The sequence below is a fragment of the Conger conger genome, chromosome 5 (genome assembly GCF_963514075.1).
Source record: "Conger conger chromosome 5, fConCon1.1, whole genome shotgun sequence".
Classification (NCBI taxonomy): Eukaryota; Metazoa; Chordata; class Actinopteri; order Anguilliformes; family Congridae; genus Conger; species Conger conger.
The window spans coordinates 31,496,046-31,511,439 of record NC_083764.1 but is presented as its reverse complement, the minus strand read 5'-3'; the positions used below and the strand labels follow the sequence as shown (position 1 = coordinate 31,511,439).

The following is a 15,394-nucleotide window of genomic DNA, read 5'->3' as shown; positions in this document are numbered from 1 at the left end:
ACCGTTTTGTTCAACAAAGGTATCACATGCAGGTCGTTGCGAGATGACACGCACGGGCTAACAGCAGCCAGCCAGTCCACTGTCTGTGTGAGTCAAAAAACAGGTCAGCTACGTTGGTTTACATGAATAGAAAACTTTCAGTTAAATCGCCAGATATGTTAGTTTATTGTGCTTGTCATTAAACACGAATTAAGAGAACATACAATTTCGCTAGGAATTTTTGACTTAATATGAAAATACCGGATTGAGGGCAGAGACTTGGCATCTCCTTTAGATTTGGCTGAACAAATGCGTTTCAGACAGCATAATTACCGGTGAAATGGAAAAGAATGATGCTGGCTAACGAGACGTTTAATGCAATATTATCCGACACTTCGGAGAGAAATTATTTAACAAGGATAAAAGGAAACATACAACTTTTGGCCAATAGATGGCGGACGTGTATAAGAGGGCAGTATAGCTTAATGGTTCAGACAGTGGATTAAGACATGCAAGGTCCGCGGTTCCATCCCCGGTGCGGCCACAATAAAGTTGAATAGTTTCTTTACGCCAATGGTTTTATTTTGAGTGCATATTTATAACCGAATGACTTCTCAAGCATAAATTGTGCCTCCCGCTGTAAAATCTATTGAAATTAATTCATCTCTGCTCTCCATACAGGACTGGAGCATATTATTACACTGTGCAAGCAAGAAGTAATTTTTGTTTCATTCTACATTGTCTGATGTGGCAGGAACTTCACACATGTTCATTTTTGGAGTGTAATCTCATCCATATACCAAGAAAGGCTCAATGGCATAGCGCCACCATCTGGCAACAGGAAGTGGCTTAAATTTTACTTGACATCTTCCAATTTGGCTGAAAATGTACAAATATGTTAATTATTGGAGTGTAATCAAATCCATGAACCATACACGGCTCAATATTATACCGCCACCATCTGGCAACAGGAAGTGGCTTAAATTTTACTTGACATCTTCCAATTTGGCTGAAAATGTACAAATATGTTAATCATTGTAGTGAAATCAAATCCATAAACCATACACGGCTCAATATTATAGCGCCACCATCTGGCAATAGGAAGTGAGGCTTATATCATTGATGCATTCCAATAGCAGCAGCAACATCTTCATTGATCAAAGGGGAATTCCTGTGCACACTATACGTTGTCCAGGAAGGTGATTATTTCCAAAGTGTGTACATATTGTGAAACATATCATTGGCACAACTATACCACCAAGGCGGTTGCGCCCATGGTGCTTGGGCCCGTTCATTGCTGCTTGCAGCTATATTTCGTTTTGCCACTCTTAACTAGAAAGCTAGCAACGGGCCTATAGCATTGAAGAGGCTAACGGTACAACAATATAGCATGGCCACAAGCAATACAATAAAGCGTAAAACTATGTTGATACTAGATACCAATGGAGACTTCAACAAAAAGTCCATCGAAGAAAAAGGGGAAGGTAGGCCCACTCGAAAATAAGAACATTGCTGAAAATATCATTGAAGCGCTGAAAGAGACAATTAATGAAAGAGCCGAAGGCCTCCAATCGAGTATTGAAACTCTACAGGTCTCTGTTAATTACATTTTCGAGGAAATCAAAAGCATGAAAGACAAGATTGCTAATACAAACACCAGAGTGAGCAGCTTGGAAGAAAAGACGCAAGAGTTAGAAAACCGTTTTCTTGAGCTTTCACGCTATAAATGGCGCTGGAACTTGAGATTGTTTGGTATTTCCAAAGTGAAGGGGGAGGATATTAGAGAGAAGGTAATAAACATCTGCCAAACGATAGCGCCTTACTGTAAAGGAAAACTCCCAGATGTAATTGATAGTGTCCACCGTGTTGGAAAGCCACGACAAGATGGCAAACAGAGGAGTCATCGTACAATTTACAATGAGACACTTTCGCGATAGCATCTGGAGAGCAGCCAAAAACGAGTTCCTTGAGAAAGAAAAGCTGCATTTCAAAGAGGATCTCTCACCAGAGGATCGAATGAAGCGCAGTCAGTTATGGCCACAAGTGGAGCGTGCATGCAAGGAGGGCAAGCTTGCCTACTTTGTGGGAGCTAAGGCCTATATTGAGAAAAAATAAATTTTCCTACCAAAAGAGTGAAAACACTAAAAATGTGACTCCTAATTACTTTATAGTGGGTCGCAGTGAACTATTATAGATTGTTTTCTCTTTTTATTTAATTTATTATAGACCCAACTATCTTGCAAAGCAAGTTAATGGCATAAAATAACTGTCTTGTTTTTGTATGCACCTTGGTAAAATTACTTGAATTTCAGCTGGTTCTGTTACTGAATAATATTTCAATTGTTGCTCTCTGAGGAGAGAGTTCTGTTGCACTAGGAGAGTACTGTTCTTTAACTCTCAGGGTAGTAAGCTTAGTTGTTAGTCTATTTTATTTAAACTTGTTATTTCTTCTTTAACCTTTGTATCGTTCAATGCTCGGGGACTCAGAGACAAAACAAGGCGCAAGGCCATTTTTCTTTATGCAAAAAGCTTTAATGCTAGCTTCTGTTTGATTCAAGAAACACATTCTGGTCCAGATGACTGCAATTTCTGGAGATCTCAATGGGGACAGGATTTATTGTTTTCACATGGGACAAACCGTTCAGCGGGGATTCTGACACTCAATCATAATTTCACCGGGAAGGTAATTTTTTCTACCACAGACCGAAATGGACATTCTTTTATTTTGGTTGTCTCTTTAAATGAAGTATTCTTAATTGTAAATCTGTATGGATATAATAATAGGAAAGAAAATGCTGTATTGTTTGTATCCTTAAGCACTAAAATTGATTGTTTGAGAAATAGATTTCCAGGTATAAGAATAATAATGGGAGGGGATTTTAGATTGGACAGATGGCCAGTAAGGGATGATACAGAATCCAATGCATTTATTTCCAATTTTCTAAATAGATTTGATTTACTAGAAATATGGAGCCAAGAATCCCAATTTAGTTGAGTACACATGGAAGAACAAAAGTGGCTCCCTACAACCCAGAATAGATTACTGGCAAATTTCTGAGCCTCTGTCTGATCTTTCATCCAGAGTGGAAAACCTACCCGCCCCCCTATCAGACCACAAAGCTATATTATTGGAACTGCAGTGGCCTGTTCATAAAGAAATCCAAAGAAATATTATACACTGGAAGCTGAATAACTCACTTTTGTTCAATGACCAACTGAAGAAAAAGATCTTAGACTTAATTCAGCTACAATGGCAAAAAAGTATTAGTGAGAAAACTTTCTGTAAACATTGGGAATTTTTAAAATATGAGCTAAGAAAATTAATAATGAAAACTGGAGCTGTCCTAGCAAGAGAGAAAAAAAAAGAACATAATTTGATTTCAGAAATTGTTTCATTATCAAGCATTCCATGTAGTAATATTTCAGAAGAAAATAAAGTTAAACTTGCTAAATTACAATTTAAGTTCGACAAATTATACATTTATAAAGCAAGAGGGGCTCATATTCGGTCTAGAAGAAAGTGGTTGGAAGAAGGAGGACAAAATTCGAACTATTTCTTTAAACTGGAAAAGCAACATTGTAAAACTAACGGAATAACTAGGCTTAAAATGAATGACACAGTGATCCACAGGAGATCTCCATTCTCTGTGAAAAGTTCTCCAGTAATCTTTATGAATCTAAATCTTCAGATTTAGCTCTTATAGATTTTTTAGAAAATTTGAATAATAAAAAAAACTAATAGCAACTGCAATAAGATTAATTGTGACTCTCCAATTTCTGAAAAAGATGTTGAAGAGGCTATAAAAAGTCTTAAACTAAACAAATCTCCGGGGACAAATGGTTTGACTTCCGAGTTTTATAAGCAATTCTCTAAGAAACTGTCTCCTTTCCGACAGAGTTTACACAGAGAATATTAATAATGGAAGTCTCCCCCCCACTATGACCCAGGGCTTGATTAACCTTATTCCCAAACCTCAGAAAGACACTCCGAATCTTGATAACTGGCGCCCAATTTCCCTTCTGAACTGCGATTATAAAATAATAGCAATTTGTCAAGCCAAAAGAATCAAAAAAGCTCTTATTGACATAATAGATGAAACACAGTCTGGCTATGGCTGGGAGACATATAACCAATAATATAAGACTGGTGCTTGATGTTATTGACTACTCGGAATTGGTTGATGGTAATTGATTGGTTTCATACTTTTCCCTGACTTTTACAAGGCATTCGATTCTGTTGAACATTCTTTCCTTTTTAAAGCCCTGGAAACATTTGAATTTGGGGATTTTTTCATTAAATCTATTAGAACTTTATATGCTAATGGAAATGCCTCCATCAAACTGCCGTACGGTACATCCAAAAGATTTGATGTAAGTAGGAGGTATTCATCAGGGATGTCCCATCTCCCCATTCCTATTTCTGCTGGCCATGCAACTTCTTTCAGACCATATCAAACATAATGGAATTATGGGTATATCCATTGCTAATAGAATTGTTACCATAAGCCAGTAAGCCGACGACACCATGTTGTTTCTAAAAAATAAAGCCCAAATTAGGGAATCTATCAAGGTGATTGGATCATTTTCCAAGGCCTCTGGTCTTTGTCTTAATGTACTTGGTGTATTGGATTTCTCCTCTCTAAATGCTACATTCAAAGTGAAATGGATCAAACAATACTTAAAAAACACGACATCCATATGGAATTTTATCCCTACACATATCTTTAATTCCCTTGGAGGTCTACACTTTTTACTCCGTTGTAATTATGATGTCACAAAAATCCCGCTTAAGTTATCACACCATCACAAACAAATGTTACTATGCTGGTCCTTAATTTATAAGCATAACTTCTCCCCGCACAAGTATTTTATATGGAATAATGACATAAGATTCAAAAACAAAACACGGTTTAATAAGAGTTGGTTTGACAGAGGTATTTTACTTGTTAGAAAATTGTTCAACAATGAAGGTGAATTATTTACTTATAATTTATTTCTGAATATGTGTTTCCTGTAACCCCACGAGACGATGCTGTTATATTCGATGCAATTCCAAACGGTATCAGAATACCATTATCATCTGCTCCAAAAGGAAAAGATTGCATCATTCCTCTGTTGGGTAATGAAAATCTATTTATTGATGCAGGCTGTCCTCTAATTAGTGACAAAGCTAATAACCAATGTATTAGGAACTCAATACAAAGGGATATTGAAATGTGTATCACCTTGACAAACATCTTGACTTCTGTTAAACAAACAGAAAACTCAAATAAAAACGGCAAATAAATCTCTAGCTATGTTCATTTACTAGGCAAGTCAAACAGCAAAAAAGTGAGTTCACTAGGCTAGCCAGCTAGCTGAAATGTAACATGGAAAAATGGCAGTGATAGTGTTCAGGGAAGTGAGCAGGCTGATTTTGGGCTGAGATCTATTTAATTTCCTGTCTTTTGAGGATCTCAACAAATTCAAACATTTAACTTAGTTTTTTTTTATTTTTTATAACTTTGTTTATTGGATTTTCTGCATAATCGACATTCACAAAATAATTGTCCTCATGAGTTGTTCAGCATGAACACAAAACACATCCAACAATACAATAACACACCAGAATATGATGAGGAACAAAAACACACCCTCAAAGAAGGGAAAAAAAATAAAAATCAAATCAAATCAAAACAAATTCATTAAAATAATTTAAAAGATAAAACAAATAAATAAATACGTATACATATTTCAATGCACTTGTCCGCAGGCCAGCCAACTCAGCACAGTCCTTCACAAGATCACAGACATCATATACACATACACCCTGCCTCCTACATCACCGGAGCTTGCCACGCTCCCACCTCCATCCAACAAGGACATCAATAAAGAGGAGAAAACACACACACACACACACACACACACACACACACACACACACACACACACACACACACACACACACACACACACACACACACACACACACACACACACACACACACACACACACACACACACACACACACACACACACACACACACACCACTCTGGAATAACAGGGAAATGAAGTCGCTTAACATAAGAAAAGAAGGGCGTCCACATTGCACAGAATTTGTCTAGAGACCCTTTGAGTGTGTGCCTAATTTTTTCCAGCTTTATACAATTTAAAACAGACTTAATCCAAAGAGCATGAGAAGGGGGCACAGAGGATTTCCAACTAAGCCAAATCAATCGTCTCGCCAACAGGGTAACAAAGGCAATTAAGTCCTTATTAAATATTGGTCATTTGCAACGTGGGTGAGGGCACCCCAAATAGCGCAATAAAATGGTCTGGCTTGATCTGTGTGTCACATAATTCCAAAAGTGTGTTAAAAATATCTTTCCAAAAACCATCAAGAGATGAGCAACACCAAAACATGTGCAGATGATTAGCAGGAGACTGGTTACACCTCACACAGTTAGCATTTACGTCTTTGTAAATTTTTGCTAGTCTCGCTTTGGTCCAATGAGCCCTATGAATGATTTTGCATTGAATGAGACCATGTCAGGCGCAGACCGAAGAGGTATGTACCCTTCCGAGTGCCCTCTCCCACAGCCCATCAGATATTCCCTCCCCCAGTTCCTCCTCCCATGAGGATTTAATGTCATTAAGTGAGGCAATTAAGAGAACAAATTTGTCTATAAATTATTGACAAGGTATCTTTCAGAGTGGGAAGCGGGGTAAGAAAGGTGTCAAACTGTGTTTCACCAGGAAGGACGGGGAAACGAGGATCCAAATTGCGGACGTAACTCCGGATCTGTAAAAATCTAAAAAAAATGATGCCTGGGAAGACCAAATTTAACTGCTAGTTGCTCAAACGTACTAAATGTATTGTCAATGTAGAGATCTCTAAACCTTTTTATACCAAGACTAGACCATATTGAGAAAGCACTATCAACCATGGATGGGGCAAAAGCAGGGTTCGAGGCCACCGGAGCAGAAAGAGAGGTTGTCTGAAACCCAAAAAGGCGTCTAAATTGATTCCAGATCCTCAATGTTGTTTTGACACATACATTCTTGGTGAAAGAGGAATAAGGGCCTGTAATGGAGGAGTGAGCGAGGGAAGACAATGATGCCGGTATAGATGAACCAGCTTCCATCTTTAACCAAATTGGGGGTGGGGATATCTCTCCACCTCGCAACCAGAACTGAATGACCCTAAGATTAGCTGCCCAATAATAAAATCTAAAATCTGGTAGCGCCAGACCTCCCTCCGTCTGACTTGGGTCTCTGCAAGAGCTGTTTTCGTATCCTAGGAGTCTTCTTATCCCATATGAAAGGTAGAATTAGGCCATCTATTTTTTTGAAAAATGTGTTGGGAAGAAAAATCGGTAGGCACTGAAAGAGATATAAAAATTTAGGGAGTGTGTTCATTTTAACAGAATTAATTCTTGCTACTAAAGAAAGGTGTAGCACCGACCAGCGTTCAAAATCATCCTTAGTGCGGGTTAAAAGCGAGGAAAAGTTAGCCCGAAAAAGGTTTTCAAATCGACTCGTGACCTGTACACCAAGATAAGTGAAACAACTATGAGCAACTCTGAATGGCAAGGTATGTAATGGGAATTTTTCTGCGGTCACATTAAGCGGCATCAATTCGCTTTTACTAAGATTCAGTTTATACCCTGATAAGTGACCAAAGGATGTAATAGTAGCAAGGGCAGCAGGAACAGAAACAGAAAGATTAGATGTGTACAGCAATAAATTATCTGCGTATAAAGACACCTTGTGCTCATGTCCGTATCTAACTATACCTTTGATAAGAGGGTTGGAACGAAGTGCTATTGCAAGGGGTTCTATGGTGAGAGCAAACAATAAAGGGCTTAGAGGGCAACCCTGGCGTGTTGACCGTTGCAGAGGGAAACAGCCTGACTGAGTGTTCTTAGTCCTGACAGAGGCTTGGGGGGACGTATACAGAAGTCTTACCCAAGCAATGAATTTTGAGCGAAAGCCGAATTTATTTAGTGTATAGAAAAGGTACTTCCACTCCACCCTGTCTTCTCCGCGTCCAATACTGCTTGCAAAGTTAAGCACTCCCTATAAATATCTGGAGATGGTGAAATGGAATATGCGTTATCTAATTGGGCAATGCAGCATGTTAGCATGGACAATTTATCTTTTTTAAGTTTGTTCTCATATGTGGTGTAGGAAATAATTTCACCTCTGAGATAAGCTATCAAAGTTTCCCATAGGGTAAACGCAGAGATATCTGGGGTTTTATTTGTATCTATAAAAAAGTCAATTTGGGCCGAAGCAAAGTTAATAAAATTTTTGTTACTGAGTAATTGAGTGTTAAGCCGCCAAGGCAGTCTCTGATTATTAGCTGTTTGAAAGACTACTCCCATAGTGACAGGGGCATGGTCCGAAACCACAATTGGATTATATAAACACGAAGTTATGGAATGGAGAAGTCTGTCATCTACAAGGAAGTAGTCTATGCACGTAAAAGTGTGGTGTACTGAAGAGAAAAAAAGAGTATGCTTTCCCAGATGGATTAAATGTTCTCCAAGGGTCTGAAACAGCGAAATCAGACATAAAAGTACGGACAACCCTAGCTGAGGTTGATAAAGTAGTAGATTTAGTGGAGGATCGATCCAAAAGTGGGTCCAACCAGCAGTTAAAGTCACCGCCTATGATCAGCATATGGGAGGACATATCAGGGAGTGTGGAGAAAACCGATTTTTAAAAAATCACCATTGTCCCAATTAGGACCATAAATATTAACAAGAACCACCTTCGTATTGAATAACCTACCACTGACAATTACATATCTACCATTGGGATCAGCTGTCACATTAGAACATGTAAAAGTTACTGATTTGTGAAGTAAGATAGCCACCCCTCTTGACCTACTCTGAAATGAGGAATGGAACACCTGACCCACCCATCTGCACCTAAGAATTGAGTGTTGTGATACCTTGAGATGAGTTTCTTGGAGGAAGATGATGTGAGCTTTCAACTGATGGAGGTGGTGGAGAACCTTACTGCGTTTAACTGGGTTGTTAATGCCCCTACAATTCCAAGTGAGAAAATTAAAGCCATTCCCTCCAGCAGGATGAGCTACGTTAGGCTGAGTCATGTCTTAGAGAGAGGACATGTTAAGGACAAGGCATAATGCAAGCTAAATATTTTGGCTGACCTCAATAGTGCAAATACAAAAAACAAAAACAAGTGACAAAACACAAGAAAACAAAACACAAATACAGAAGGAAAAAAAACCCTCCCGCAAAATCCCTCTTGCCGAAGCATCTCCCCAACTGAGATGCAAGCAAACCCCTAAATACAAAAAACCTTTAGAGCAATGCATACCAACTTAGCTAGCTTACTCTTAGCTACCTGAGATTTGTGACCATTGAACTAGAATAAAACAAATATGCATAAGTTGGTCTCCAGTAACATTAGGACCCGAGGAAAACTAACTCAGTTAAGAGAGATACAAAATCTATAAAGTGGCAAAACTGAGCCTCAACCATGTAAACAGCCAAATATTGGCAGTGCAGGCAGCTCAGATCAAAACAAAATGAGAATAACACAAATAGTAGGCAGTAATGTAAGTGGAATAAAATATATCTCCACATTATATCACATTAATGTGAGGAGTCCGCTATATACTCGTCAACATGTATTGAAAATAAAAATAAAAAACAAAAAACCCACTACGTTCAAGTGTCAACAATGAGCTCTGCAAGGCTAGCTTCACTCACCAACATGTACTGAAAATAAAAAACAGCTGCATTCAAATGTCAACAATGAGCACTGCAAGACCAACTTCACTAGCTAATCTGCCTACCAGCTAACCCGCTAACTAGCCTGCTAACCAGACCAGCCAACTGATATTTTGAGCTACAGACCGGGCGGTGGCATGACAGCTTTTTTCACTCGGTTTTTGATGAAATCGGCCGCAACAGCCGGGTCCTCAAATCTGTGTGTGGAGCTGTCCGGTAGGGTCAGTCTCAGAACCGCAGGGTAGATGAGACCATACTTCACGCCCGGACAGGCGCGCAGCTGGCGCTTCACATCTCCGAAGCTAGCCCGCTTCTTGGCCACAGCCGTGGTGTAGTCCGGAAATATCGAGACTCTTCTACCCTTGTAGAGGAGAGGAGACGCTTCTCCGGATCTCTTCAGCATGTCGTTCCGGACGTGAAAGAAATGCACCCTGATGACAAATGGTCACGGAGGTTCACCCTCCTGGGGTCGGCTCCGCAGGGTGCGATGGGCCCGGTCTAGCAGCGGCTTCTCATCCAGGCCGAGCAGCTCCTGAAGCAGCCCGGCTACAAATTCTGTCGGTCGCGGACCCTCCACTCCCTCCGGCACTCCCAGAAGACGGATGTTGTTCCTCCGCATTCTACTTTCCAGGTCCTCGCATCTGTTGTCCAGGTATGTCACCCTAGTTGTTAGTGAGCCGACGTTCGCCTCTAACTCAGTAATCCGAGTGCTGTGATCTGTAGCACCGCAGTCCAGCTCCGATAAAACGACTCCATGTGCGTCAAGTTTATTCTGGATCCTCTCTATAGATCTTTTAAGCTCGTCTTTGACCAGTATCATCTCTGATCTGAGAGTGGTAGATGAAGTGTCAATCTTACTGAAAATATCGGTTTTGAGGGAGCCCATCATGGATTGTAGCATTTCTGCGGTCAATACCGTCGTGCTGTCAGCACTAGCTGTAGCACCCGATGTTGGGAGCGGATCAGATTCAGGAGAGGGCACCGGCTTATTGCGGCCTGCTCTTGCAGACTCCGTTTTCGGTCGATTAGATGTCATTTCAACTTCAACGTCTTCAAATATAGTGTGAATCGTTTAAAGGACTCTTTAGACGCTTAACCACAAAAAGACATGCACGATTTAGCGAGATTAAATATATAAATTTGGTCACTAACTCAGGAGCAATAGAGAAACGTGTCCTACATCCTCGACGTCCCCCTCCCCCAACCCATTTAACTTAAAGTTTAAAGTTTTTTCTAATATACAGGACTTTTTCTGCCTTTTCTGATCAATGTCTTTTTCCACTCTGTTTGTAATAAAACAATTCACATGTGGTCAAAGTGCAGATTATCCGTTTTTATTAAAGGGTATTTTTATACATTTTGGCTTCATCATGTTGTAATTACAGCACTTTTCATACATAGGCCACCATTTCAATGTTTGAGACAAATTATGTTAAATAAAAGAAAAAATAAAAAGTCATGTTTTGTATTTGGTCGCATATCCTTTGAATGCTTTTACTTCTGATGACTTAAAAACATTGCCAGTGTCTTGATAGCTTACTTTCAGGTTGTTTTAGAGCAATACCAAAAACTATTTGCATTTCAATGGATTGTTATAGGAATTTGGGGATGGGACTCGATTCAGCTGTAAATTGCGCTGATGCAGTATGGAGCACATTTGTGGACTAAATGGTCTTAAGTCATCAAGGTATCAAACCAGTCTCAAACCACCGTGCTGCCAGTACATATGTAGTAGATACTACAAGGAACTAGTACTATTGTGGTAAGGTTCCTCTGGAAAAAGCGCATTTCAAATTACCTCCAACAGTCAATGGTAGGCTAATCTAGAATTAAAAGGCTACATTCGGCAATGCTGCTATGCTCATAATGTGATCAGGTGCTCTTGTACGATTCGTTTGTAATTCTTGGCCTTTTAATGTTGTATCTGTATTGCTAATTATTTTCTGCCTGTGCAAAGGCATACAATACAATTGTGTTGTTATTTTGCTTATAATGGCAGAAATACTAAGTCTATTTTGATCAGAACGCAAGCGAAATTATGTAAAATGCTGAAATATTCCATTGGTTAGAATGCCCCTAATGTCCATAATCCACTGCACCCCTGCACCCCCCCCCCTTTTTGCAAGGGCCTGAGCCCCACTCTGTTGAAATTTTGTTTTTTAAAGCCTGGGACCACATCTAGTTTCGATGGACCTGCACTCAAAAGAGGCTGTACTCCCTTTTAGAGTCTAGTTCTTCCCAAGACTCCTTCCGACATGCAATCTAAATTTTTCCTTGGCACGGTCACCAAGGAAGATTCAGCTTTCTTTGTGGGGGTTTAGGTAAAATATTATGTGTATTCTGACAAATAATTTTTTTAAACACAACATAAATAACATTTCATAGCTGTGACTGGCCAGGGGCAATGTGGGTGCAGTGTGCGGCAAGCTCACTCTTTTTTCAGCGTCTTCATGTTCCAGAGCTGTAGGTAGCCATTGGAGAAGCCCACCGCCAGCTGGTTTGTGCGGGTGACATACTGTAGGGCAGTGGCACTCGTGCCTGTGGGGCTGCACAGCTGAAGGCAGAGATGCCGCCCCTGCTGTGTTACCCTCTCCCGAATGTGGGGGATCTCTGCAGGGGACTTGTTTACCACTTCCAAGTCTAAACAAAAAAGAAATGAGAAATCAAGTGAGATTAGATCAACTGCAACTCCCAAAAACCTCCATGCCACTTCTTTCACTCACTCAGTCAATGAAATTGTCTTGTCTGACCAGTGAAAGCCAATTAATTCCAATAAAAGATCAGAGAGAGCACAAATCAGACTTCACAAATAGTTCAAATCAAACCTGAAAGACTACCTTTCCCGAGGATTTCAATGAAACATTGAGTAGATTTATCAATAATCATCTTTTCAAACCGAAAAAACACTATGGAAAGCAGTTATTTTTTAAAAACACACAAAATATATATTCTGTATAAACCTCCCCAATGGGAAGAAACCTCATCTATAAAGGGGGAGCCCATCCTCTGCTGGCCGGCAAGGTGTAATGGTAGAATGACATCACAGAAATGTGATAAATCTCATAGAAGCATTATAGCAATTCAAATGGGTTGAACAGGTTACAGGGACGGTAATGAACAAGCTGGAAAAGCCCAAATCAGGGGAAATACAGTGAGCAGGTTATACAGACAGGGTAGGGTGATTCACAGCTCGTAGGATGCGTCAAGGCATGGGCAAGAACCAAGGAAAGAACAGGGCTTCAGTGGTCCACGACCTAATTAGCCATCCTTTGCCAGAGATGTTATTGTCGGGATGTGAATAACGAATAATTTTGCATCTGATCACTCAATTTTTGTGACACGAATAGTATTCGGTTACTCATTTCATGGAGGGAGGTTGGGTTTGTATCAAGGAATTGATCCGATAGACCAGGGGTTTTCCCAATTAAGTAAGTGCATCATTCTGACCAGGTGTTTAGTATCGCTGCGGGTTTTCCTCTAGACGCGGTAACGTAGATTTTTTTAAATTGCTCATTTGAACAGCAAGGGTTAGGGCTTGAGCCAGGTTGTTTGTCTATTACCTGTTAATCACTTCTACTGGTTGCATACCTGTAGAGTGATTGAACATTTGTCTTAAGTAACTTAAATAGCTGTGGAATTTATCAGTAGATTAGCTTTGATTTGGTATTGCTTGTGAGCAATTGTAGGTCATTTAAATAGGCGTGTCAGAGCGACGCTCCGTCCCCGTTTGTGATGTTATGTTTCACCCCATCCCAGTCTGCTCTCTCCCTCGAAGACCCCCCCTGCGACGTGGGCCTCCACGGCGTCGGAACCCCTCAAACCTCAGCTATCCCCCGCTGACCCCCTGTGAGGACTTTGCTGTCACAGGGGGACTATGGAACTGCCAGTCTGCCACTCGGAAGGCTGACTTCATCCCTGCTATTTGCCTCCCTCCAGTCCCTACAATTCCTTGCCCTAACTGAGACCTGGATCACACCTGACAACACCGCCACTCCCGCTGCCCTCTCATCCTCCTTCTCCTTCTCGCACACTCCCCGGCCTTCTGGCCGTGGCGGTGGTACTGGTCTTTTAATTTCCCCCTCGTGGAAATTCTCTGTTCTCCCCCTCTCTGACCTGTCCATATCCACTTTTGAATTCCATTCTGTTGCAGTATCCTACCCTACTAACCTTCTCATTGCAGTTATCTACCGTCCTCCAGGGCCCCTGGGAAACTTCCTTGATGAGCTAGACACCCTTCTCAGCTCCTTCCCTGAGGATGGCACCCCACTGATTCTCCTTGGAGACTTCAACATCCACCTAGAAGCCTCCCAGTCTGCTGCCTTCCTACCGCTAATCCACTCCTTCGGCCTCTCCCTGCAACACTCTCCTCCAACCCACAAGGCGGGCAATGTCCTAGACCTTGTCTTTGTAAGGAACTGCTCATGCTCCGATTTCCTGGTTACCCCTCTGCATACATCTGATCACCACTTCATCTCATTCTCCCTCCCTCTTCCTCCCCATCCTCCTCTCCCTCCTCCCACCCACACTTCCTCAGCCCGCCGTAACCTCCGCTCCCTCTCACCCTCTTCCTTTGCCAGCACCGTCACCGCCTCACTCCCCCCTCTCGAATCCTTCTCCAAACTCCCCGCTGACTCTGCATCTGCCACCCTCCTTTCATCTCTCTCCTCCGCCTTTGACTCTCTGTCCCCCTGTCTCAAAACCACCTCGCACATCCCCTCCCAGTCCTTGGATATCTGTCACCCTCCGTACCTCCAGGGCCAGCCTCCGCGCAGCGGAGAGGAAGTGGGGGGAAATCCAGAGACGATTCCGACCTCATGACTTACCAGTCTCTCCTGGCGGCATTCTCTTCCGATGTCACTGCCGCCAAAGCGAAATACTATCAAACACAAATTCAGAACTCTGCTTCTAACCCCCGGAAACTTTTCTCCATTTTCTCCTCTCTCCTCAACGCACCGCCTCCTCCTCCTCAGTCCTCCTTCGCTGCTGATGACTTTGCTGATTTCTTCGATGAGAAGGTCACAGTCATCCGCAGATCCTTTACAACCACCGCCCCCCTCACTGTGCCCTTCCCCCCCTCTAGGCCCATCCCTTCCTTTTCCACTTTCTCCCCTTACAGACTCTGATGTTTCTCAACTCCTGCTCTGCCACCGCCCTACAACCTGAGCAAACTGCGCTCCTCTCCGTCAGTGAGTCACTTCATGCCGCACGAGCAGCCTCCCTCTCCTCTGTCCTCATTCTTCTAGATCTCTCTGCTGCCTTCGACACTGTGGATCACTCCATCCTCCTGTCTGCCCTGTCAGCAACGGGCATCTGTGGCACAGCCCTGGACTGGATTGAGTCCTACCACTCTGGTCGCTCCTTCCAGGTTGCCTGGGCTGGTTCGGTATCGACACCTCGGCCCCTCGCCACAGGAGTTCCCCAGGGCTCAGTCCTTGGCCCGCTTCTTTTTTCTCTCTACACTCGCTCCCTTGGCCCTGTGATCACTGCACATAGGCTATCCTACCACTGCTATGCGGACGATACCCAACTCTTCGTCTCGTTCCCGCCGTCTGATACGCAGGTTTCAGCCCGTATCTCTGCTTGCCTGAGGGACATCCAGAGCTGGATGGACAACCACCATCTAAAGCTCAACCCAGGTAAAACTGAAATGATATTCATCCCTGCTAA

General features: G+C 41.9%; 1 protein-coding gene across 1 annotated transcript in view; it reads right to left on the bottom strand.

Moving 5' to 3' along the window:
* Window positions 1-15,394, bottom strand: part of ahctf1 (AT hook containing transcription factor 1) — a 180,049-nt gene that overhangs the window by 143,956 nt on the left and 20,699 nt on the right. Inside the window, exon 5 of the mRNA XM_061241130.1 lies at window positions 12,160-12,367. Coding sequence (XP_061097114.1) covers window positions 12,160-12,367 — 208 coding nt within the window. The remainder of the gene's footprint in view (window positions 1-12,159; window positions 12,368-15,394) is intronic.